Source organism: Toxorhynchites rutilus, chromosome 1 (assembly GCF_029784135.1).
Source record: "Toxorhynchites rutilus septentrionalis strain SRP chromosome 1, ASM2978413v1, whole genome shotgun sequence".
NCBI lineage: Eukaryota > Metazoa > Arthropoda > Insecta > Diptera > Culicidae > Toxorhynchites > Toxorhynchites rutilus.
In genome coordinates, this window is record NC_073744.1 from 23,848,176 (window position 1) to 23,874,909 (window position 26,734).

At 39.7% G+C, this 26,734-nt stretch overlaps 1 protein-coding gene across 9 annotated transcripts in view; it reads left to right on the forward strand.

Annotated features, from left to right (window-relative positions):
* LOC129763542 (uncharacterized) overlaps nucleotides 1-26,734 on the forward strand; it is a 350,843-nt gene that overhangs the window by 297,329 nt on the left and 26,780 nt on the right. For 8 of the 9 annotated variants that reach the window (XM_055762726.1, XM_055762731.1, XM_055762729.1 and 5 more), the window contains one exon: nucleotides 25,354-25,389. The exons of the other annotated variant lie outside the window; for it this stretch is intronic. In XM_055762726.1, coding sequence (XP_055618701.1) covers nucleotides 25,354-25,389 — 36 coding nt within the window. The remainder of the gene's footprint in view (nucleotides 1-25,353; nucleotides 25,390-26,734) is intronic. 9 annotated transcript variants of the gene reach the window in all.

A 26,734-nucleotide genomic window follows, 5' to 3' on the forward strand; every position in this document is an offset into this window, starting at 1 on the left:
AGAATGATTTGGAGTATCGATAACCCTCGATGTTCATATAAACCCAAAGCCAGCATAGCACGCGGTCTCTGTGATCCATTTTGGATAAGATTTCTTGTTATGAACATAGCACCAGTCGTGGTTTAAATGGAAGATCAATTGGTCTGAACCTCTGAATGTTTTGGAGGACTTAGAACATATAATATTTATATAAACTCGAAGACAGTGTAGCACGTTGCTGGTTGGGTAGGCACCACACCGTATTGAATTCGTGAGTGTAAGCAGGAGAAAAATAACACTGAGAGTGTGTAAGCAAAGATGGATCGTAAATACACTTCAAATCGATCGAAATGTCAAAAAACAAAATTGGTCAAGGATTAGGAGGGATTATATTTATACATTGAGAATTTATTTTACATCAAATTAGTAAAACTGAAGCACACATATAAAAAACTGGATGAAACTGGACATTATTTAAAAAAAAACTGGAAGATTTTAGGGTTCAACTGTTTAACTGGATCAACGAAAAAAAACTGGAAGAATCCAGTTTAAACAGGAAGATTCGCAACACTGCTTAGCAGTGTAGAGAAATATAACTATGCGTGGTTGACCGGAGCGTACAAGTTTGGTATACATTATCAAAAAAAGATATTTTGTTTTGATTGAATAAACTGCTTTTTCTTTTTGATTAGGAATAAGATTCAGAGAGATTGTTTAATATTAACATTAAACCCACCGATGTTTCATGTATACCTATTCCTACCACAGCGGGTCAAGTGACTCTTTAGTTACTTTAGTTACTGACTCGATTTATAAGGTTTTGTTGAGAAACGTGACATATCATATTTCTCCTCTATGTTTTGACATTTTCAGGATAAAAATTATTGGCAAAATTATGAAATCACAATTTGTGACACGCGAAATAGCACTGTAGTTTGGAATGGTTACTGTTAGCTCGCTTGGATATTCAGCAATACAATTAATTGTAATCATTCGCTATTCATTCACAAATACAGTGGAACCTCGATTATCCGCGGTGTGGTTTATCCGCGAAAGCGAAAGCTTCGTGATCCGCGGTGACCTAGCCAGACTATTCCGCGGATAATCGGGGTTCTACTGTACATCAAAATATATAAAGCAATAGCAAAAATGTATAATGCAATGGTTTTGTATCACAACCATACATACAAACCTTTCTGATATCAAATGAATGTTTGCACGGGTCAAATAACCCGTTGCGGTAGTTAGGGCAGATTACATATATTTATCAGTAAAAAAAAAAAATAACAAGAGATGAGTAAACACTGAAAAATACATTCGATGTATGATTTAAGGAAAGTAGTATAGGCAAATTATGTTGTGACAATGTAAATTTTTGACTGAAAGCTTAAAATGGGTCATTTAACTAACCCCTCGTGGTAGGTTTATTGTTAAAAATATAATAATATTATTCGATTAGTATTAATATAAAAAATATTATTTATTATTTATATTATTAGTGTAACACCGTTTGCTACCATTTGCAACAATTTTTTTTTATATAATTACAATTAGTCATCGAAATATTAGTGAAAATCCTCAAATACTGAGTTCAAACTGCTGGAAACAGTATACTTTTGCAAACATTTATTTATTTATTTAGTATTTTCCCGCAAATTTCTCTATGTTGGTGACATATCTCCTCCATATTTTGTACACTTGCCCTATATGTCCGTTTCATTTTCACATGTGAAAAAACGATCGTTGCTTCCAATTGAATGTTTCATTCGATTTCATTGGTCCAAACTGGATTTTCTCGGACCGTCTTTCAAAAAAAGTGGATTTAAAAGAGACATATGAGGGCATGTTAGTCTTAAAATCAGCGACGGTAACTGATTACGCAGTGCTCCCGTGGTTAGTTTCACACCTATCGATTATTGACGATTATGAAATCAACCGAGAGAACTCCTTTTAAAATCAATCAACTCGGTGAGAAGGTAACCAAAATAACTTCTCTAAAACCGATCGAACCGGCCATTGTTAGGCCATGATCTCACTGCAGCGGGGCGTGTTTACTTTTCGCCACGATATTTTAATTCACTCACATAGCACCGTTGTACGTAGGGGAACTTTGGGTAAGACGCACCGTGTCGGTAAAACGCATCACCCTGAAAAATCATGGAAAACGCGGTAATCGGCAGGATTTTTCTGTGCTTATAACTTTCTTTTTTTTATATAAATACAATCAAATGTATTGTAGCAACAAAAACCACGTCTATCTTCATAAAATAATAATATATAAACAAAATTGCATGATTTTATGCAACTTTGACCGTTTCTGTCATAAGACTTTTGAATCAAACTTAATTAAATTTTGCAAACTCCAAAACATTCTCAAATGTTTCCAGAGCTATCAATTGAGTTTGAATAAGAAAATGTTAAAAAATCATTTTTTATATCAAAATGCAATTTCATAATCCATCTCATAATGGGGCACATCGCTCCAGTATGGAGATTAATAAAGAGTTAGTCAGTTCCAGTGTTACCAATACACTCAGATGTTTTCTGCAATTCTTTCATAACCAGATGGTTTCTGAAAGGCATTAATCCATTTCCACATATCTTTTCTTGTATTATGTAATAAAAACCAGAACGAAAAAAAATATTTCAATGTTTCTGACTACTAAAATCCATTCATTATTAAGAATAATACAAACCTTAGAATCAAAATAAAAGCTCAAAAATACAAAGTCATATGAATATAAAACCCAAGTTACATCAATTCGACGAAATGAAAATCTGAAAATCTCATGTGGAAACCTGGTAACCGAGAGAACTCCTCTATAACAGACATTTCCGGCGATATGTTCCGTCATCAATCACGCGTACTCTGTATCGAACTTCAATTGCGTCATTGGAGAGTTGCCTTTCTTTGCATAATAGCGATGAATATCAGTTATACTTAGGGGCTTTGGACCCGCTGCCCTGATTCTCAATAGTTTCATGTTCTTTTTCGGACATGCTGCTATAGAGATCCGTCATTCACAGGCGGAGTTTTTTTTACTCTACATTCCTCGTGAGTGCGAAAAAGATTGCAACGAAGACGGTCAAAAGAAACACTACAGAAATGTCCCTCAATTAATCACATTGTTGAGCAATAAATACGAGATTTTTCAAAAGTTTCATCCAAACAAAATCGTATTCTCTAGAGGCTCTAGAGGGAGAGATCCTAAAACATTGTTTCACTGTAATGTTCGAGTGGTAGGAAACGTTATTTTGCTCTGCTCGAATGGTTGATTGATGGTTTACTTCGCTATTTTATGAACTACATATAAATAGTATATGAAACTTCCAAGCAAATTCTATTTCTCAAGCACTGGAATAGGCAAACAAATATTTTAGATAAATCAAAGTCGTACCAGTCGAATCCAGTTTTTCTAAGAGCAATCTTCCAGCTTTTTGAAAAAAAAAACTTTGGCAACTCTGCTGCTAAGTGTTCAGGCGCTCTATTACATGCAATTTCATCACGAGGCAGCGCAAACACATGGAGTTTTCTTGTGATGATAATCCGATAATCGATAATCGATCTACTTCAAAGGAAAAGACAGCAGAAAAGAACGAATTTGAAGAATCAATGTTTCAGTATGCGTAGTGACTACAGACAATCGAAATTGACGCTGGCTGAAGAGAAAGGAAGAAGTAAAAAAGTCATTTTCATGTTTTAGTTTCGAAATTGTCGAGCCCTGACATCGAATCGTTCCTCGTCGAATTATTAAAGATATCGAATTGTTCCTCCCTCGTAAAATTTTTAATGGTACGAGATTGGGGTTGGTTTATGAAGCCGTTCAATCCATGTAAAACAGTTAATACCAATGGTTGCATTGATCAACCCAACGGCTCAAGACCGCGTGAATATTTGAATATTTGAATTATTTCCATGTCGAATTTGCAAATTCGAGAACTAAGAAAATTTTCCACTATAGAGAGACAGATTGTTTTTAATTTTGTGGTTTTAGAGATTTTCTTTATTTTCCCCCAAAAGCCTATAATTGACTCTATTGTTCTGATCACCTCAATGAATTCTTCTAAACCACGCTATGATTCGGAACTTTGGGAATCAAACCAAAGGATCAGTAATTTCATTATAAAGCTTAATTTAGAGTGGTAAAAACCTGAGACTAAAAACACCTTACTATCATCGAAATTCGCGCCTGTTTGGAAGATAACATGGTATTTGGAAAACCCAGTCAGTATTAGTATGAAACGCTCAGACACGAACTTTGAACTGATACCGCACTGATCGGAATTCCAATCATCGAGCAACCTAAAATCTGATCTAATCTTAATAGAATCCAAAATTCAGATACAAATTTAGTTTCGGATTCGGATTCAGCTTCAGATTCAGATTCAGATTCAGATTAAAATTCAGATTCAAATTCCGATTCAGATTCGGATTCAAATTCAGATTCAGATTCAGATCCTTACTCACATCACTAAGGATATGCAGCAGTGAAATTGCATTTCACACCAAAGGAATATTGACAACCAGTGAAGGATTGAATCTAATAAAATTAGCCCTATTTCGTCAAGTGTGTTCGCATCTTCAAGTACTACATCCTTTGGCGCTCTTAAACAGTACTCCAAATCCCAATTAGTCGGGATTGCAAAGTTTAATTGATTGCCGCATACAGTCTTCGTCGCCTCCCCGCAGATATACAACACCCACTCACACATAACACAGCAGCAAGCAGCTTCTGAAGTGCGGAAGCCAAATTGAATTCCCTCGTCCGGCTTACAAACGCTCGACTCCAAACATGCAAATAATCCAAGGAGCGGGACAACTTTTCGTCATCCCCCCGCGTGGCTCTCTCTGCTTCGCTTCCGCAAACAGCGCCGCAACCCGTGGGCCAGAAACTTCTCACCGGAAAAGCATATCCCTATTGGTTGACTGGTGGGGACGACTCAGGGGTCCGTGTTTGATTCACCAGGCGTCCGTTAGGCCCATCATCGCCGTCATCTTCACCAGCGCCAACGAGTGCAATACTTGCGACCCTCATCACGCGGTAAAAGCTTTTTAATTGCTTCCATTCACTTTCACCCCACTAGAAAATAGAAATTTAATTTAGCTGATGCTGAATGAGGGGGGAGGGCTATGGTGGTAGACCCTTCCTTTCGAGATGTCTCCCTGTGCGTATCGACTCCCCGGAGATCGGCTCCCTTCGGCGCGAAAGGAGCCACCAGTCGGCGTTAAAGTGTGTAATAACTGACATTGACACCCTCCGAGGGGTGAATCAATGGAGAACGAGTCGTTAATAGGGGGGGGAATGTTCATATGACTGTAAAGCACATAAAATAACTCAGTCACATGATGACCACCGGTGTGTTTTTCCGCTGTAACCAAACCGCCATTGCTTGATACGACTGCGTATAATAACCACCGAGTTCAAAATGACAAATCAGAACTTCGCGTGCTCGCCGCACAGAAAAACAATTTCCACATTTTCCACCATCCGTTGGAGCGAATAATAATTGCGCGTGTTGTAAATGTTTCACACCGGTCTTTAATTAATCCATATCCGGGTAGAAGGAGCAGTGTCCCCATTGTGGGAGAGAGGGCCGTCACACACAACTAGGTTAGCGAACCCCCGTTTTCCGTGCTACTGTTCAAATGGCATGCGAATAAATTACGAAAACTAGTGATCCGTGTGCCTTACTCAGGGTGGGAAAAGTTTAATCAATGAATTCATATCACACGCACACGCACACATACGAAGATGAATATTGGAGGGGTTTTTTTATTTCCAATCAGATCGAGATCGATTTCGAATCGATTTCAGTTGAGCGCGTTGGAAACGATGCGAGTGCATAAAATTTTCCTATGGGTAAAAGTTCTGTTGCTGGAGTATCCGGAACAGTACTGATGTGGACTGCAAGATTTTCTACGATTTCGACGCCTGTGGATTCATTTCGTATAACTGACTTTGGCCATTTGTCTTCGGTTGTCCATAGGAAGTCCGGGCCGTTGAACCATCTGCTCTGAGGGGAGAGATCTGGTTGTGTGTCCCATTTTGTGCCATCATCAGCAACGTTCAGCTTGCTTGGTACGTACCGCCATTCGTGTGCTTCTGTAACTTCTAGGATCTCTGTGACTCTAAACCCGACGAACTGAGTGTACCGTCGATGATCAGAGTTGATCCAACACAAAACATCTCTCGAGTCCGACCAGTAAGACTTTTTTGTGATTCTTATACTCAGCGTATCGTCGACCATACGAGCGAGCCGTGTTCCTATCAACGCTGCTTGCAACTCCAGTCGAGGGAGTGAGTTTCAATGGTGCTACTCTAGTCTTAGAGGTTACAAGTGAACAGTGGATTCCTCCCTTTGTGGCAATGCGAAGAAAACATACTGCTGCCATTCCATTTTTCCCAGCATCTACGAATGTGTGCAATTGTATTCGTCGGCTTCGGTTAATGAATATTTGACACTGTGGCAACGGGCAATCTGAACTTTCTCTACGTTGGGTAATACTTTTAGCCAGGTCAACCACTTGGTGAATGCATTATTATCTATTTCTTCGTCCCAACCAATACCAGATCGCCAGATATCCTGCAACAACGTCTTCAAATAGGCCAGAAAATGTACTATCAATCCAAGTGGGTCGAAACTAGTCATCAACACTCGTAGTACCTCACGCTTGGTAGGATGTCGTTGTCCTTTCAGAAGATCTCCATCGTAACGAGTCCATCCAACTTTATAGGTGAAGACATCGAACATTGTGTTCCACCACATGCCTAGTACCTTTTCTGTGGACAGCTCTGAAGATAAATCGAGACTTCTTTCTTTCGTGTCAACTTCTTGTAGAACCGATGTTACTCGTCTAGAATTAATGATCCAGTTCCGAATTTCAAATCCACCTTGTGCATGAACGTACTTAACGTCTTCCGCAATCTGTATGGCTTCACCCTCGGAGGCAACACTGATCAACATATCATCGACATCGTGTGACTTCGTAATGGCTTCGTATGCCGCTGGGTACTCATTCTTGAACCGCTCCGCGTTGATGTTTTTCACGTATTGAGCGCTACTCGGAGAACAGCACGCCCCAAAGGTCATGACTTTCATTGCGTACACTACGAGCTCCTTGTCAGTCCAAAAGAATCGCTGATATTTTTGATCTTATTTGCGGATAAGCACTTGGTGAAACATTTCACGAATGTCTCCAGTTACCGCAACACGGTGCATGCGAAAACGGAGTAGAATTTCTACAAGAGAAGAGAGCAAATCCGGTCCCTTCAGTAGAAAAGAATTCAGTGATTTACCGTGAACTTTGGCAGCAGCGTCCCACACTATCCTGACCTTTCCGGGTTTATTTGGATTCGTTACTGGAAATATCGGAAGATACCATATTTTACCGGATTTTTGCTTGTCCTCGTCGTCAGAAACGTGGCGAATGTATCCTTTCTCTTTGTAATCTGTTATCTGCTGGTGCAATACTTCTGCGGGCTGTTGATCTTTAGCCATTCGTTTTTCCAATGATAAATGACGACGTAATGCCATGTCTCGGCTATCTGGAAGACGGATATCGTCGTATCGAAAAAGTAACGCTGTTTCAAAACGTTCACCGTTAAAGCGTGTATGATGCTCTAAAAGTGACCGGGCTCGCTCATCTTCAGAAGATTGAAGCACCTTAGTTGGCCTCACAACTCCAAGACTGTCAAGGGAAAAATATTCCTTCACGGTTTTATAAAGATCTTCTTCGTGGGGATCACTGCACGAACGTACGTGGAAGGTGTAGTGGAACATATTTGGTGTCTCTTCAGTACACAATTCACCGCAAACAGTCCAACCTAATCTTGTCATCATCGCGATCGGTTGACCCAATTTTCCTTCACGGCTCTTCAATGTTAGTCCTAGCTTCATTCCTATTAGAATGCGTGGACGAGCGTCTTGATATGAGTCGATTGGCGATCCCTTGAGGTAAGGATAAAGGTGTACTAGCTCTTCAATATGTAAATTTTGGCGTGACAGCATTAGCTGATTAACTGTTCGCACATCCTCTGAAGGAAACTTCTAGCTTCGTGGTGTCTTGCAGAAACGTGAAGCTTGACAATACAAGAACTCCTTTAATGGCGTTGAGTACCTCCAGTCCAACGCAGACAGAGTGGACTTGAGATTCCATCTAGTTTTAGCTTGTCAGCAAGTTGTTGGTCGAGCAGCGTCAACGCAGATCCTTCGTCTAAAAACGCATATGTGTGTAGCTCCTTTTCAGGACTTGACAGCACTACCGGAAGGTATCGAAACAGTACAGAGCTTGATGTCGCTTGATGTGTGTTGCAACCATGTTCGGAAGGACCAGCATGGGCCGATTCGTAATTCACACTCGGAGTTTGGGCCTTCTCTTTTTGGTCGTTGTGTAGCAGCTCATGATGTCTGTATGTACATCCGTCTTTGCCACACGTATTGGCCTTGCAGTGTCCTTTATGATGGCGAAGGCAAGTCCGACAAAGTCCGCACTCTCTGACAACCGCCCATCTGGAATCTCTGGTGAACTCAAGAAATCTTTTGCACTTGTCCACAGATTTGCAGGTTCCTTCACATACTGCGAATGTGCTGCCGCTTTGAGGATCGTATGAGGTTCCGTGTCATCTGGAACGGTCGTATCAGAATGCGCATTGAGGTAACCGTCTCCTGTTTTGCTTCGTCGAGTAACGTTGCGACCTTGTTTTGCTTCAAACGATACAGAAGGAAATGTTACCAAGCTGGCCGCTTCCGCTAGATTATACACCCAATCACTAAACGTCGCCAGGTTGACTGTTGAAAACGTTTTTCGATGTTGTGCCCAATTGAGCTTAATTGACGGTGGCAGTTTGCTGACGAGCTGATGTAACAACGCGACGTTATACATATACTCCTGGGGCATGATTCAACGGTAGCACAAAAGTTCTGCACGCTTACCGCGAAATCCACAAACGTTTCCAGTCGGTCTTCTCGAATCGCCGGCAACGAACTTATCTTGTCAATCAGAGAATGAACAATGACTTCCGGTTGACCATATAACATCCTCAAAGTGCCCATAACTCCTTGAACGTTCCCGGGGTGCATCAGCCTGCACTTGACTGCCTCGTATGCTTTCCCCTTCAAACATCTTTGCTGCCGGACCATATCCGTGAATCCACACATAGCTGTTGTGCTATTGAACATGGATAAAAAGATTGTCCATTCTTCCGGATTTCCGAAAAACGTGGGTAAGTCTTTCGAAACTGCTTGCCGTGCTGCAATCTGAGAGTTTGAAAGCTGGAACTGGTTGTAGACATATGGTACACCCATAGTTGATCTGCTCGGATGACTTATTTGTGTTGATTGAGGCAGCGTATTCGGGTTGAAGCGAACTGACTGCCCACGCACTGGATCATGAAGAAAGTTAGGTTGTGACGCAATAACCTGTCTGGAAGGCAAAACGTTATTAGATTTCATATGATTTGCTACTTGTTGTTCACACAGGATTTTTTCTTGATCCAGCTGTTCATCACTCTGCTGCATCAGCCGTCTTTGCTGCTGAAATTGCACCTGTTGCATCTGTTCTTGAGGTTTTCCTTTTTGCGAGGCTTGTTGAACAGTTAAATGCATATCGGTTTTAAACTGCGTATGGCTGGCAGTTCCGACCCATTCTTCTACCCGACTTCGAGAAACGACGGAAACGGAACTCCGGTTGGAATCCTCGTCACTTGCCAAGTTTTCTGAAATTTCGTACTTCTGGGCAATGAACTCTTTTTGTTTTTCCGCAGCTACTCGTCGACGTTCTGCTTCTTCATGCTGTTGACGCTCCTCAAAATCCTTTTCTTCCTGCAATCTCATTAATTGCAGTTTGGCATGATTACGAGCGGATATCTGTGATGACGAACAAGAAACTTCTGAAAGGGCCTGGTCAAGTTTGACCACAGAAGTTCCTTTTATTGACGACACAGAGATTTTCTGTTTTCGTTGGTCATTGCCTGAACTGGACTGAAGAGTATGTTCTGCATTCCTCAATAGCACTGAATCAGACTGCTTCTGCGACGATGATTCACGAGATGAACGAACAGCTGTTGTTGCTGTGGTTTCCTGAACTGTTGAAGTACGTTTCGATTCCTGCTTCTCCTTGGCAGCGATTGGTGTTGATTGGTTCATCAGTGTTGACGTAGTTCGCTGGATCCATGTTGCGGTTTTGCAGTTGGTACAGCTCCAGCTTTGGTTGACAACTTCATCCGATACTCCAACACAATCGTAGTGGTGCCATTCGTCGCACTGATCGCATTGTACCATATCATCAGTATCAGGTCCGTCACAGGATCCACAGGCAAATCCATCGGCGATTTTCTTCGACGTCTCATTTGCTGGTGCACTCTCGCTACCATCGGACTTCGTACCACGATTCGGCATGTTGACGGATTGATCGATTTCGTTGTTGTAAACGAAAATTATATGATGTTGAAATTAATTCAACGGGCTTCCAAAATTATTATTCTCCGGCACGAAAATGAATAAAAACACTGTGATCCGATTCGTTGGTGCAATGGGAGAATATAATTTTCCTGTCAAAATACAGTTTTAACATTAGTGACATTGTTATTTCATCTGATGATTCTTCATTTTTCTCATAGTTAACTGTTTCCTATGTATCTAAGCTACTCACGTTTAGTTTCGTTCAGCTAATTTCAGGTTGTTGTTGTTCTGCCTAATACCAAATCCGTAGTGGTATTAGGCAGAACATTCGTACTAAATAAATCTTTAAAATTGATTTTAACACGCACTGCAAAAATAAAATGTCTGCCTTTAGTTTGTTCTTTTTCTTTCTACTCTCTTTCCGGTTTTGTTCCACTCATTCCGTATGACAGTAAGTCGGAACTGTCACAGTGCACGAAAATTCGAAAAGGTGCGCTTCGTGTGTTGTTGTCAACTAGCAAGCTTGTATTATAAAGATGTGCGCGCTGGCCTAATGAGATAGGCCAACAAACACGCTTTTAAAATAAAAATTATGAATGAAAATTTCCTTTTTTGTGCCGAATATGTATTCTATGTAATAGAGCAATACGTTCTCTCGCAGCTTGTGGAATAATATTGCACTAAAATTGTGTCTGATAATAATTTTCTATTATAATGGTGAGTTTTTGAGAATGTTTTAAAATACAAGTCGGAGTCGATTATCCGGAATGTTGATTGTTTTTCACTCCGGATAATCGAATCATAAAAAAAAATTAAAAGAAAATTTCTTGGTAAACGTAAAATACTTATGATTTGCACTTATTTATTTGTATATTGCAGTGTTGTAGCAACAAATTGCCTGGCGCCCACTGTGGAGAGAGGTAATGTTTTGAAAACCGAAAAAAATATTCATCGCCTTGTTACAGCTCATGGACCAAAATATTATTCAAATGGTCTAGACCAGGGTTTCTCAAACTCTTTCGGGCAAGTGATCCCTTTCCAGAATAAAGTCATACCTTCGACCCACATACCTTCTTTGAGAATCTTTAGTTTTTTTTCTTACTGAATAATTATCAATTCAAAAACATTGCAGTTTGTTAAATGAATAAACTTGACATTATTTTTTCATAGTGGCGAGTTCAATTCACACTCCCGACATTCTTCCAAAAAATGGAAGTAATGTTGACAAACCAGCCAAAAGTGTTGAAAGTCACTATAATACAGTAAAAAATTGTTTTCTTATAACAAAATAAATAGAGATAAAATTTAGTAAATATCAAGTGTAATAAATAATTATTAATACAAATTACTCACAATCTATAAAAACATTCAAATCGCAAACCAATCTATCCACAACTATCAAAATATCAAAATACGGTTCAATATTAGTTAGTTAAAGCCTTAAATCTCCGGGTTCGTTGATTTTCAAATAGTTCCTGGTTTCGCGTTGTTTGTAACCCTAATGAAGCCTTTTTCGTCAATGTTTCGTTGTAACTAGAACATATGACAACCTTGGCTGTACTCCTGATTGAACTCCTCATCTGTGCTTATGATAATCAACTTCTCTTGCGTTATCACATTGGCTTATTCCATGGATGTGATATAGTACTGATTTATTATCCATTGGGGAATTTGAAAATTTTGAAGATTTAAAAACATTTTAGTAAAATCATTGTGTAATGCGTCATATGACATATGATAATATAACATGGTCTTGAAGCTTTTGTGATAATTTTGACAAATACAGAAACTGTGAATACTCTCTGTTGCTTAAATTTTGTTTTGAAGTTTTGTCAGAAGGACCGATATTATTGTTTCAATCAAGTTAAAATCGTCACCCTGAAGCTGAAACACAAATTTAAAAAAGCTGATAATCTTGCTATGCAAGGGACTCTTGGTCTCGAAATCCAGCGTGTAGAAGTAACCGAGTAAAGATTTCGTTGTTTTTCTCATATAGCTGAGCAAATAATCGAGTGTTCAATGAACTGCTTCGAAGGTTTTTGGTAGCACTCATAACATATAGTAAAAACTGATGCGATATAGGGCTCAGATTTTTGCTACTAAATGCTATCTGTGAATCAGGCAGTGAGTGGCCAGTACCTTTCGCAGTTGTAACTTAGAATGAACTGTAAAGCCACGATGACGACCAACCATTGATGGTCTCTATGATTGGAATAGCTTTTTCGGTAAAAAAAACCGATCGATTCTCCTCTGATATAATATATGTAGCAAAAATCATTTCTTGGTTCATATTTTCACCTTTAATATATCGAACATACCCTAACAACAGAGCCTTATGTGTAATGTAGACTCGTCCAGCTGGAGAGAAAATTTGTTGATCTAAAGGGTGTGTCACATCAAATTGCATCACGGAAAAAACGCTGTAGAAATTCGCCCAGTAGACCGATCCTTTTGAAAATTTTAGACAGTAAAATAAAAACTATTAAACAACTTTTGGCATTTTTTTTTATTCATACTTCGAGCCCAAGCCCGTATGCTCGCACCTTCCTCTTTACCCCGTCCATAAGGTTCTGTACAACGTCAGGTTGTAGTTTTTTTGAACAGAAATCCGTTTTCTCTTGAAGTCCGCCTCCGATTTGACAACTTTTGGGTTCTTCCGGAGGGCCTGCTTCATAATCGCCCAATATTTCTCTATTGGGCGAAGCTCCGGCGCGTTGGGCGGGTTCATTTCCTTTGGCACGAAGGTGACCCCGTTGGCTTCGTACCACTCCAACACGTCCTTTGAATAGTGGCACGAAGCGAGATCCGGCCAGAAGATGGTCGGGCCCTCGTGCTGCTTCAATAGTGGTAGTAAGCGCTTCTGTAGGCACTCCTTAAGGTAAACCTGCCCGTTTACCGTGCCGGTCATCACGAAGGGGGCGCTCCGCTTTCCGCAAGAGCAGATCGCTTGCCACACCATGTACTTTTTCTCCTCCGGAACGCTGAATTTGTCCTCTGCGGAGAAGAACAACAGGTCCGGCAGCTGACGAAAGTCCGCTTTGACGTAGGTTTCATCATCCATTACCAGGCAATGCGGCTTCGTCAGCATTTCGGTGTACAGCTTCCGGGCTCGCGTCTTCCCCACCATGTTTTGCCTTTCGTCGCGGTTAGGAGCCTTCTGAACCTTGTATGTACGCAGGCCCTCCCGCTGCTTGGTCCGCTGGACGAATGAACTTGACAAATTCAGCTTATTGGCGACATCCCGGACCGAACTTCTCGGATCACGTCTAAACTGCTTAACTACGCGCTTGTGATCTTTTTCACTGACGGAGCATCCATTTTTGCCGTTCTTCACCTTCCGGTCGATGGTAAGGTTCTCGAAGTATCGTTTTAGTACTCTGCTGACCGTGGATTGGACGATTCCCAGCATCTTACCGATGTCCCGATGTGACAACTCCAGATTCTCGAAATGAGTGCGCAGGATTAATTCACGACGCTCTTTTTCGTTCGACGACATTTTTCCAAATTTACGAAAAATTGACAGTGAAGCATGGCCAACGTGATCTATACACTCTTATCTGATTATAAGAGAAAGCTGAAGATATAATTTCTAAAAATTAAATTTCTACAGCGTTTTTTCCGTGATGCAATTTGATGTGACACACCCTTTATAATAAGTTGACTAACATTTTTCCCTTTTTGCGATCCATCTCAAGTTTCCTGAAATAAAAAAAATATGCCATGCACATGAATGATCAAGCATTTTGTAAATTCTTTTTCAATCACTTTGTTCTAGTTCACTTCATTTAGCTACATAAATACCTTGCATTCTCTTGAATTAAATTAGAGTTGAGTACATTATCATTCAAGCTCCAACGTATATCAGAACGCAGATTACAGATTTTTCGCCAAATTCCAGATACAGAATCTGTATATACAGAATTACAGATTTTCAGCAAAAATACAGAATTCAAAGATTTTTTTTTCAAATTCAAATTTAAATGTTAAATTAATTACAGTTCATTTTATCTGACTACCTTCTACCTTATAAACTTTGTTTTTGTATCGTTGAGTCATGAAGCTATGTACCTTGATTTCTGAAAATGTTGAACCATTTGAAATGTCACCACACTTCTCCATTCCTGCTAAGGATGTTTTTGGGACACTTTTGGATAATTCCACATTCATCAGCGTGTGTTGAGTAAATATTCTCGCTTCACAATGCCAACAAAACAATGTTCTGATATCAGTTGGCTTCCACAATGATAGACTCTATTTTGAAAGCATAGGACTGTGTATCGGCTCAAGGAGGAGCGTCAAGGATGAAATTGACGGAAAATTTTAGAAAAGCAAATTAAATTATGAGAATTTTGACGTAGGACTACGTCTTTCATTTCTATACCGGGGTGTAAAATCAAAGTTTCGAAAACGAAAGTGTTACGCCGGAGACCGAGATTTTGAGCGTTAATAGCTCCTAAACAACTGAACGAAATGGTATGATAAACACTTCATTCGAAAGATAAAATGTCTACGCGTTCTATACTTGTTACTTTCTGATCCAAAACCTTGTTTCAATAGTCTTAAAATTGCTTTCAAAACAGGCTATTGAAATCACCAATCGGTATAAAAGCGAGCGCCGCTCGGAAATCCACTCAGTTCAAATTGAACAGCGATTGGAGCATGTTGTCGCTGTTGTGGTGAAGCTCTTCGTTTATCATGAAAGCGCGGATGAACGGTGTCGCCAAGAGACTGTTTGTGCACCTTAGGCCAGAAGGGAATCCATCAGGAGGAGAGTGATGCCACAAACGGTTCCCCGGGAAGATCTCGAAGCAGCCGCTACACACACACACACATACACGCGCGGAATTCTTTCCATTCGGATGCAATTCAGCATCGAGAAAGATCCGGGAAATAATCTGCCAGTTCCTCTGGGAATTTAAAAATACATTCATGTGAAAGAGTTTATTTGAATGTTTTCTATCCATGTAACACTCTGACCAAATATGTTTCAATCAAGTGCTATTAACAGATGGTTATCGAGTTAGCATTAACCACTGGTGGGCTTCCAGTATCGAGGAAAATGTGGAAATATCCAATCGTTACTGAAAATAATCTGCCAGTTCCTCTGGGAATTTAAAATTACATTCATGTGAAAGAGTTTATTTGAATGTTTTCTAATCATGTAACACTGTGACCAAATACATTTGGTTTTGTGATTTTTCAATCAATCGCAATTAACAGGATAGCTTCTGAAAATTATTCTTCCCCATCAGTAGGATATTTCCGTATCCAATATTGAATGCATAAAACCTTGTGCCTCCAACGTAACGCTCTCGTTTTCGAAGTCCCCCAAATATTCATTCATTCAGAATGAATTCAGATTCAACTTCAAATGATCTCTAAATCAACGATAGTCCTACGTCACCCTTGCGGTTATACCATAGATATAACCCACTTCCTGTTTTTTTATGATTTGTTTTGTTGTATAGATACGATTTAAGCAATCCATAAATAAGAACAATAAATTCAAAATGAAAATAAACCTTTCTTTCCATTTTTCCCGTTAGTTTTTTGATACAGTTTTTTTTGCTAAAAATACAGATATACAGATTTTTTAAGGAAAATTTTACAGGTCAAATGTGGCAATTCTGGTCATTCTTATAACAGGGTGGTTCACGTAACCCAACTTATTATCTTAAATATTTCAAATAAGAACTTGTGTTAATTTATAGGGGTCGATATTCAAACCCTGTCGACCCCCAAAATCAATTTTAGTTTCTGTCTACCCTGGGAAACCGAAATCGACCCCTGGGGGTCGATATCGACCTCTTTGAGAAACCCTGGTCTAGACCAACTTCAATCAAAAGCTTATGCGTGAGGTACAGGACGAAGTACAGGCTGATTCCATTGTCAAGTCATGTAGAATGCTGATTCAGTTTTTTTGAAAACCGTTAAATAACCTAAGGGATATTATCAAAAATCGATTGAAAAAAAAATCAAAAATCAACATTTGGCATTAATTTTTTTCTTCAAAACTCCGATTTCATACACTTGAGTGATTTTACGGTTTCCGGAAGACTCAAACCTTGGTGACTTTGCGACAATAATGAATAAGTCCCACTCGTAAATTTGAGATGACCATTTTCATTGGCACTCGTTACTCATGAATTTGTTTTTAAACCGAATTAAATAATCATTTGCCAAACAAGTTTTATTACATCTATTCTGCTATAATATATTAACATATGAAGATGATAATAAGACATATTTTGAGAATCCAATAAATCAATGGACTATCCAAGCAAATTCAAAGACTTATCACTTATTTTGTATTCTTTGCAACAATCTCAACACTCCTACCCCAACTTTTCCTTTTCCTTACTACATCCATGATTATTTGAATGATCATATTATATCAGCCATTCCATGCCAAACCGATATAGTAGTTCTCGGTTTTTCGCCAAAAGTGGTAGTTTTGTTTTTTATAGCAAAAAATTAGACCCGTACTTTTCTATTTTTTTGTTAGGGTGCCCATTTCCATTTTAGGGTGGCCCGAAAAATCAACTTTTCACCCCTTTTTTCCAAAAATGACTTTTTTTTTAAATTCATAACTTTTGAACTACTGGACCGATTCAGATGATCGATATCTCAAATTAAAGCCAATTAGCTAGTTTTTCTCAAAAAAAATTTACACCTGTAAAGTAATGGGATTTTGTTTTTGTAATTATTGATTGTATTTGATAGTGTTCCATTTACCGATTTCAGGAGTAACCAAAGCGAGGAGTTCATCAAATAATTCTCCGTCCATTCGCACAAAGTTGCGAAAATCATTTGGTTCAATTACTCTCAGTTCATTGAGTAATTTGTCGTGGGTGAACTTCTCCCTACCAATAAACCACTGTTTGGCCCATTTTCTACCTGTCCGAGAGCCTTTTTTCTTTTCTTTTGTTACGACTAGCGGTCACGGCAATTATCACGCAGCACAAATCTTCACTCAACATATCATATATTGTCATTACGAGTCATATTGTTTCGACATTCCCAATTCCGACACCTCTAATTTAAACTGTCAAGAGAGGGGATACACTCTTGTCGCATGTCATAATTTTCGATGTGTGCCCTCAAACTGCTGTGAGTCGTTGGCCAATTGTCAACATCAATTACTGTTTATATTGCATCTGCAGTGGGGTTGCGCTTGGTGGTCCTTCCGTGGATGAAACGAAGTGTGAATGAGCAATTTTCCCTTCGTCACGGCGACGACACTCTGCGGCCCTGACCGGTCAAACGATATTTTCCTCGTTTCCCTGGTGGACACCCATAAAACCACCGTCGTTACGTACCGGACAACTTTGCATTAACAATCGGCATTTTAGATATCGTTTCTTAGTTCGAGAATTCGTTCGACAATCGTGATCTATGATCGATGTATTGCAACTGATAGTCACCCAATATGCATTTTACGATTGCATGGATCGGAAAATCAATTCGCATCCTCTTTGTTCGCGATCCTCAAACACGACAGGGAGACAAATCGCGCCCCTTTGCCTCAATTCAGCGTAATTGTGGCGATTGGAGAACGAAGGTGCAGTGCGAATCTTGGAAAGTAGTAAATGAAACCTGCTCGTTTCGAAAACGTATCCCATCCACCGATCAATGGGGAAGCCCAGACAAGAGAAAAATGTGTTCTGTGAAATCGAAGAAGCGCTCCAAATGGAATCCAACAAAAAATCACCTCCAATAAAACGAGTACCCGAGTAACACAATCAACGCGAAAGCAATCCAAATATATCATTCTCCACTGCACAATCTATGGTGATTTTTCACGCAGGTTTCCACTTCGCTCCGCCTATCGCGTTACATTATGATGGGTGGAAAAAAATTTCCACGCTTCGTCCGTTGAGACATCCGCACGCGGATCGTTGCAGGGAATGCGCTTTTAATGGGTCTGTAATTTGATAGAGCGCCACACGAGAAAGTCCTTTTCCTTGTCATCGTTCACGGTTCGGTTCGAAGAAGTGCATTTCAGCAGGGTGATAAAAAGGGTGTCGAATGAATGTATACAGTCCTCTAGGATTCGTCTCGTTACGTCGTTTGGAGAGCTGAGGAAGTAGCACTTCTAAGAGATAATGAAACCACGCGCCGAGTAGTGATAACCCACGGATGTATTTCAATTTAATTTTGATAGAACTGAAATCAATGCTCATGATTGACATGACTTGCGTACACATTATTTTTGCTGTGTATATCAATCTTTATTGCGCCTTTAGTTATGCAAAAATGAAAACAATATTTCTATTGCAACGAAAAATAAACATATTTTGTTCATACAGCCATTCCATGCCAAACCTATATAGTCAGAGATGCCAACCTTCCTGATTTTTCAGGATTTCCCAGACTTTTTAGCACGTTCCCTGATATCCTGACGAACACTCAATTTATCCTGATTTTTCTGAAATGATCCTGATTTTTCCTGATTTTTGTACTCTTTACATTATTCGTAATAAGTATACTGGTTTCCATGCCAAAGTTTTCTGTCATGATAGTTCTCCGGTTCGCACTTGTATATATCTTACATTAAGTTAAACTGTGTACTTAACTTTTTTTATCTCTACCCTCAATTGTTTCGTGGCTTCCCAAAGCAGTGCTGGAAAATTTCATGAAACCAAATTGTCTCTGACGAATTTATAAAATTACACCGAAATTATGTTTGAGGAACAACATTGCTTTATTGAAGATAATGTGTATGTAGATGTATTCCCAGAGTTATTAATGTAGGAATACGTTTCAGAGCGTAAAATTACTCAAGAGAAAAATTTTCAATCCACATTTGTTCGTCTGATTCAAAGTAGAATAAACTTTAATGATGGGACTATGGTAAATATATCTACAGGGTGCGGCAGCATATCTTCCTTTTTTCAAAACTCAATAAAAACTATTGTATGCATCGGAAAATATTTATTTATTTTTTTATAATGTAGGTACATGTCTAAAGTTTTTATTTACATTGTTTTGAAGATCAAATATGTTAGGTGACGTCCCCCATTCTCCATACATTGCGTAAACCGATTTCTGGCGTTTGTCATGACTCTTGTTAGCCAAGCAGGTATTATGTTGGCAATTTCTTTTTGGATCTTGTAGGGTTCATGGACGGTTCACATAAACACGGGATTTAAAAAAAAACCCCATAGAAAAAAATCACAAGGGGACAGATCGGGAGAGCGTGCCGGCCATTCCAAATCGCCTCTAATTGAGATAAGGCGCTCTGGAAAGTGTTCTCTCAAAACAGCCATCGATGCTCTTGAAGTGTGTGCTGTTACACCGTCTTGTTGGAACCAAGTGTCCCCCAAATCCAAATTTTCTAGCCGTGGGAAAAAAATGTTGTAGCATGTTTACATACCGGTCCGAATTCACTGTCACTGTAACCTCATTTTCCTCAAAAAACCAGGGACCAATAATTCCAGCAGAGGAAATTGCACACCACACTGTGACTTTGGGTGAATGCAAAGGCTTTTTTTTTCGACCCACACAAATGAAAATCGGCTTCATCGCAATAACCGAACATCCGCTTGAAAAGTAAGTTTGGACCGACTCACCGCGCTTCGACCACGACTTTTTTCGCTTTTGGTTGTCTTACGTGATCCACTTTTCATCACCAGTCACCATCTTCTTCAAAAATGGGTCGAGTCCGTTCCGTTTCAGCAGTGCATCGCAGGCGTTGATTCGGTCTAAAAGATTTCTTTGCGTCAACTCGTGTGGCACATCCAGTTTTTTTTTGAATCCAATCTTCTGCAAATGGTTCCAAGCGGTTTCATGGTCTATACCCAGTTGCTGGCCAATCGAGCGAGTGCTCACATGCCGGTCTACTTGGATGATTTCAACGATGTTATCGGTTTCCACGACGATTGGCCTACCAGTACGGAGTGTATCTTCGACAGCCACTACACCAGAACGGAATCGATCGAACCAACGCTGTGCTGTGCGAATCGTTACAGTATCGGGTCCATAAGTTACACGAATTTTTTCGGTCGCCTTCGTTGCAGTTTCACCTCGCAGGTAGTAAAAACGTAAAATATGGCGAATTTCTTGCTTGGTGGACTCCATCTTTGACGCGCTATAACTTGAAACTGAATAGGCCAATCACAACACTGTTAAAACAAACTTGTAGCACAGATTGTCGTCTATAAATAGCCGTATAGCCGATGCGATAAGTACAACACAAGATATGTTAAAGTGTTGCCATATATTCACAATATACGACATTTCTTTAGCATCAGTTTCTGTTCTGCTTTCATTCAATCAATCTAGTTTTCGATGAACTGTGTATTGTTGATATTTTCGTCTCTTCCTTTTCACCGAAAGTTCTTTTTCAGAGAGAAAGGGATGTCGAAAATCTCTATCTCGGAAGTTCAACGAGAATGCTTTTTCGTCTCTCATTTGGTACTGAAAATATGGAGCGAAAAATCAAAGCTAACTTTACCAACATTAGTCTGTTAGAGCAGCGTCCAAACGATCTGCATTTGGACAGCATGTGAATTGTACAAATATTAATCCATCTCATGTTCACTTCACGATGAAACCCAATATTGCCGCATGTATTCAGCTGTACTGAAGAAGTGAAAAACCATTATCGGCATCAAGGAGTCACTGAAAACGACACCATTTTTCGGCAATCATAACTCACCGAAAAATAAAAATCGGCTCTGTGTTTCTCGCGAGTATGGAAGTGAGCGTATAATATTCTCTCGCCTCATATATTTTCAGCTATGTTTCTCTGTGGGTAAAAATGGATGTTTTTCGTCTCAAATCGGCGAGCATTGCAGTGGCGAAAATGAATCACTTATTGTTTCCATTTAGCAAATAGTAGTTCAATTGACTGCACAACAAATAACAAGAATATACATATATAGGATTTTTTTTACTTGTTTCGCCTGTGATGGCGGGGCGGTAATGAAGGCAATATTTTTTTCGATTATCGTGTAATTCCCGTAAAAATTAACTACTTTTTCGCTTTCGCATCGAACTACAAAACGCTCTCCAAATTAGCGAATGAAAGCTGCTTCATTGCCCTGTGCGGACGGAGTTCAACCACTTTAGATATAGCTGATAGATTCACTCCGATAAAAATAGCCATTGGCACATTCGGATGGAAAACCCATAAGTGAGACGAAGACTGCACTATCTCTTAATGTACACCACGACCTGGTGGTTGTAAGATTCTATGCCGAATAAAGCGTACCTGGAATATGAATAACTTTGACTTTTGAATTGGATTGACCTGAGGATAGAAGATCCTTGATTGTAGGAAGACAGATAAGTGTGAACGTTCGAGAGCGGAAGGACGCGTATATCGAGTGAGTGAAAGAAGTGGATTTAACGAGGAATTCAAGGAGCTAAAAACGACGTTTGAGACCCGGACGAACAGTAAGCCAGAAAGCAGGCGAAGTAATTACACCTGGCGACGAGGATTAAAGGTATATTTCATTTTTTTTCAAAATGACGTGTTTGTATCGTGTGCCATATGAATAAAATGGCCGCGTCCGATTGAAGAAATTCGAGTTTTAGGTTAGGTGAAATGAAACAGAACGGCAAAGAAAACACATAATAATTTTCATGAAGCGACATTCACGCCTCCAACCGGCGACTAGTGACAACCCATTTATGTGAAGTAGAAGTCTGAAGTCACAAGCTATACAGTAGAGGCTCGAAATTGAGTGACAAGTTCACGGATAATCAGAGTTTTAATATAATCGAATCAATGTTTTGAAGAGAGCTTTGAATTATAATGTCTTAAATAAAGCTGAAAAGTTAGACTCCGGCAAATGTGATATTGTTGAAAAGGTTCTACCGTGTGAGGGTTCACCGAATGATTACCGTGGTGGAGGACCCGGTGTAATTTAAATATTCTAGAGTTGCCTAGAAAGATGACCGGTGCCAGGGGGCCCGGTGTAGATATGACATTCTAGTGTGTGAGGGCCTAGAATGATGACCGTGGCTAGGGGGCCCGGTGTAAACATGACATTCTAGTGTGTGAGGGCCTAGAATGATTACCGTGGCTAGGGGGCCCGGTGTAAACATGACATTCTAGTGTGTGAGGGCCTAGAATGATTACCGTGGCTAGGGGGCCCGGTGTAAACATGACATTTTAGTGTGTGAGGGCCTAGAATGATCACCGTGGCTAGATGGGCCGTTGAATATTTCAGAACCTGTTGTGTGTGTGAGGGTCTAGCAAGAAAATTTAGTGGGAGGCCTGCGATGAATTGATGCTCCTAGAACGTGAGTTCATGAAACACGACTACTACCTTGTATGTAACCATTCGCTCAAGTTTAACTGGGAAGGTGTTCAACAGGAGTGCTTCGCATTTGAAGGTCTTACTAAAGGGTACAGGTGATTCAGAGGAACTGGATGAAAAATCACATGAGGATGAACAAATACCAGTGCCGGTATCAAGCGCAAATGAGGACGCGGTGAACTTGGAAGAGTCAGTTACAGATTTTAGTGAAGAGAACGTAATAACAAGATCAAAGAGAAATAGAGTTGAGCCAAGTCGTCTGAAGGACTTTATTAAATATTGAGATTAAGCCTAAAGTTCAATGATATTTTTGTTAATCTAATGAAGGGTAGGGGTGTAGGGTTCTATGCCGAATAAAGCGTACCTGGAATATGAATAACTTTGACTTTTGAATTGGATTGACCTGAGGATAGAAGATCCTTGATTGTAGGAAGACAGATAAGTGTGAACGTTCGAGAGCGGAAGGACGCGTATATCGAGTGAGTGAAAGAAGTGGATTTAACGAGGAATTCAAGGAGCTAAAAACGACGTTTGAGACCCGGACGAACAGTAAGCCAGAAAAGCAGGCGAAGTAATTACAGTGGTGGTGGTGGTGGCAGTTGAAGAGTTCGACATCGGGTGGGCCAATACATGCTCTGTAATGTGCGACCTGCTGTAATCAACTTGTGAAACGCCACCATTAATAGCCCATCGCCATCGCCTTGATTCAATGAATGTACTTCGTTTTAAAGCCCTCTCTTGCTGCTCGAGATGGGGAAAGCGCTGGAAAGTTGTGTCCGCTACGTGACGACGAGTGGTGCGGTGTTGGTCCATGAAAACGTGGAAAATGTCACCCGTCTGCCCATGTCGACGATGACGACGGGAGCTTTTTCGAAGGACCCCACAAATCATTGCGAACCATCATTGCAGTGGTGGCTGTGCAGATGATGGTAATTGATGTTGACGATTGGCGAACTTCAAGCGATTCACGTTTGACAGCGCACGTCGCAAATTATGACATGCGATAACAATGTAACAAAAGCAGATCCATCTACTGGCTGCTCTCGCACCCACCGTCAGGGGCCACCAATTATGGTTGAAATTTGAAATGTAAAACAGGATGACCAACGGGGAAAAAAGCTTCCGAAACAATATGCTTTCGGAGTGGTTGGAGTTTAATTTTAGATAGGGAGGTTTCGGGTTTCGCCCGTTCATTGATTCGGCGAAGAGTGGGTGAATGAATACGTTTGCGGGATCATATTGGGTTCTCATGGGGATTGTTTTCCCTTATTGTTAATAAAATATGTTCGAGTACTATATGTACTTCGAGCTCCTACAACAACTTTGAAGCACCTGCAGTCACTATTTAACCTACATGAAAATGAACATAACATGTTCCAAATAAAATGTTCTCTCTCTACACACAATATTCCCCATCATGTTCACGGTTGGGAAAGTTTAAATCATCGTTTCTATCACGCTATGAAGAACACCTAGATGAACTAGCAATAGTTACCACAAGATCTCAACATTGACCGAATGTGATATTCCCACATTCCTCAGCGTGAGTGATGAAAAGATGGAACAAAGATTTTTCCAACAATCATTCTGTGTACTGTAAAATTTGCCGGATAATTGAATTTTAAGCGGTTCAACGAAGTTGTGTGTTGCCTTCAAATGATCAGCCTGATGAGCTTGTTACCCTGAGGTAATGGGAATAATAACCGAGAAAAGAAAATTCGTTTTATCGCTTCACAAATGTTTGTGGTTTAACGGATTATACGACTCCGAATATAGATCTTTTCATTAAGGTCTGCACAATTGAGGGTATAACAGAAATTCGCAATTCAGCGATAAACATACTGTAACAAACATAGATGATAAAACCACTCAGTCATTCGACAGAATCGACGAATTTCCCACGTTGGTGCTAAAACAATATTAACACTTCGGGAACTTCACCAAGAATAGCAATTCCATGTGCTCGCGCACTTGAAACAAAATTTTCTACCTTACATGAAAATGCTCCCGAGAGCTTGCAGTAATTGTTTGTAGCAACTGGAACGATTTTAATTAGGAAATTTTCCTCCTGCTCATGAACTTCCGTTTGCATGCAGCATTATTTTCGCTGCTGGAAAAGTTTGAGAAAGGGTTGCGTGTTTCTTTTGCGCTGGACCAAACATCACCCCTTCTCTCCGAACAGCTTGAAATAGTTTTGTCGAGCTGAACCTTCGACAAGATTTACGGATCCACATTTTTCTGCGTGATGGGAAAATGGGACAGACGTATATTGTTGTCTTATTCCAAGTCTCAATACTCTGCGGGGTAATTGAATTTCCAGCAGTTCAAAAACATTCGAAGAATCTGGAGAACGAGTTTAGAATGTTCCGCGGTAAGGGAGAAATTAATTGAGCTGGTCACCGCTGGACGTCGACACTATACAATTTTCAGCGATATCGGTTCACTCGTGAGCTCGAGAAGGTTTCTTAATATTTTTAATAATTCAAATTCAAGTTTAAATTCGCTAAACTTCAGAATTTAATTAATAAATTAAATTTTGAAGTTTAGGCAGAAATAATAGATTACTTTTCCCTAAAATATTTTGGATGGCGAAGAGATCATGCTTTCGATGAAAGATGCATCGATCCTAGGATCAGTCACAAAGTTTCTTGAATTGTACAGTATCCACAAATAACAAAGAATTATTTGATTTCCCCCACGCCAGCTCTGAATTATATGGTGGTGAATATACAAAGTTGTGGTAATTATTTAACTGTTTTCTTTTTGTTCACACGGATAAGTCGTTTTTGCTTTAAAGAATATCACACACTTGAGAATCACTCACGCGAAAACTTACGAGGATCTACGGAAAATCAGGGTGCGCATTTTGGTGTTTTCCGAAGATCCGCGAAAAGTTTCTTCCACGAACCAATCGATTTTGTTCTGCTATTTACATAAATCCTAATTTAACCCTTTATAAGGCCGTGGAAACTATGCAAGGAATCGACTCAAACTCCAGAGGACATAATCCTTGCATGAGGAAGAACACATATTTACCTTTGATAGAAAATAAACTATTAAAACAGTTGAAAAAAAATGGTGGTAATATAGTCCGTTAACCCCAAAAATACTTTTTTTCCGCTGCCTTGTAAGCTCGCTTTATTGCGGCCTTTAGTTATGCATAATAAAACACTATTTCCAATGTAGTGAAAAAAAATATATATACGAGGTACGACTATTAAATAACGAGACTGCGCGCCTAGGTGGCGCCCTAGAGGGGTGGGAGAAAAACGAATAGTGCGTTCGGTAGCTTGAAGTGTCTGCTATAAACGTACGAAACACGTTTTTGTCACTATAGCAGATCTAGCCCCATGCGACTTTTTTCTATTCCCCAAGATCAAATCCGTGTTGAAAGGTACCCGATTTCAGTCCGTAGAAAAGGCGAATGCCATCACAAAAGAAGAGTTTCAGCACTGCTTCGAACAATGGAAAATACGTATGGAAAGGTGTGTGAGGAGCCAAGGGGAGTATATTGAAGGGGAGCATATCGTTGTACCGTTATTTTTAAAATATAACCCTTTTTCGTAACCAGTCTCGTTATTTAATAGCCATACCTCGTAGACTTACAGAAAAAAAAATTTAAAAAAATAATTTTTCATCAAATACACTATTTATTATATTGAAAACTGCATGATTTTACACTGCAGATCCTAAATAGTACGCTTACAGTGAAAAACTTATCAACTTGCTGCATTTTCAACGAATTTATATAGAATTTTCGCCGGCGCTCTAAAATCGCGATTTTTTTTACATAAACATGACTCCAAAACTAATATCGTAAATTTTAAGCTGCCCTTCAAAAATCGGAGTATTGCCAGATACCTTTAAAAGTCTTTGGTTAAGAAAAATATTGAAATAATATTCCAAGTGCGACGAAAAAAATATTTTTTCATAGTTTCCACGGCCTTATAAAGGGTTAACACGTTACACTTAACCCGTTGTAAACAAATGCCCAAAAAAAGAGTAACTATTAACCCTCCTATACTCGCGCATACGGTCTCACAAACCGAGAATCAATTTTTTTTAGGAAGATGAATTACGAAAAC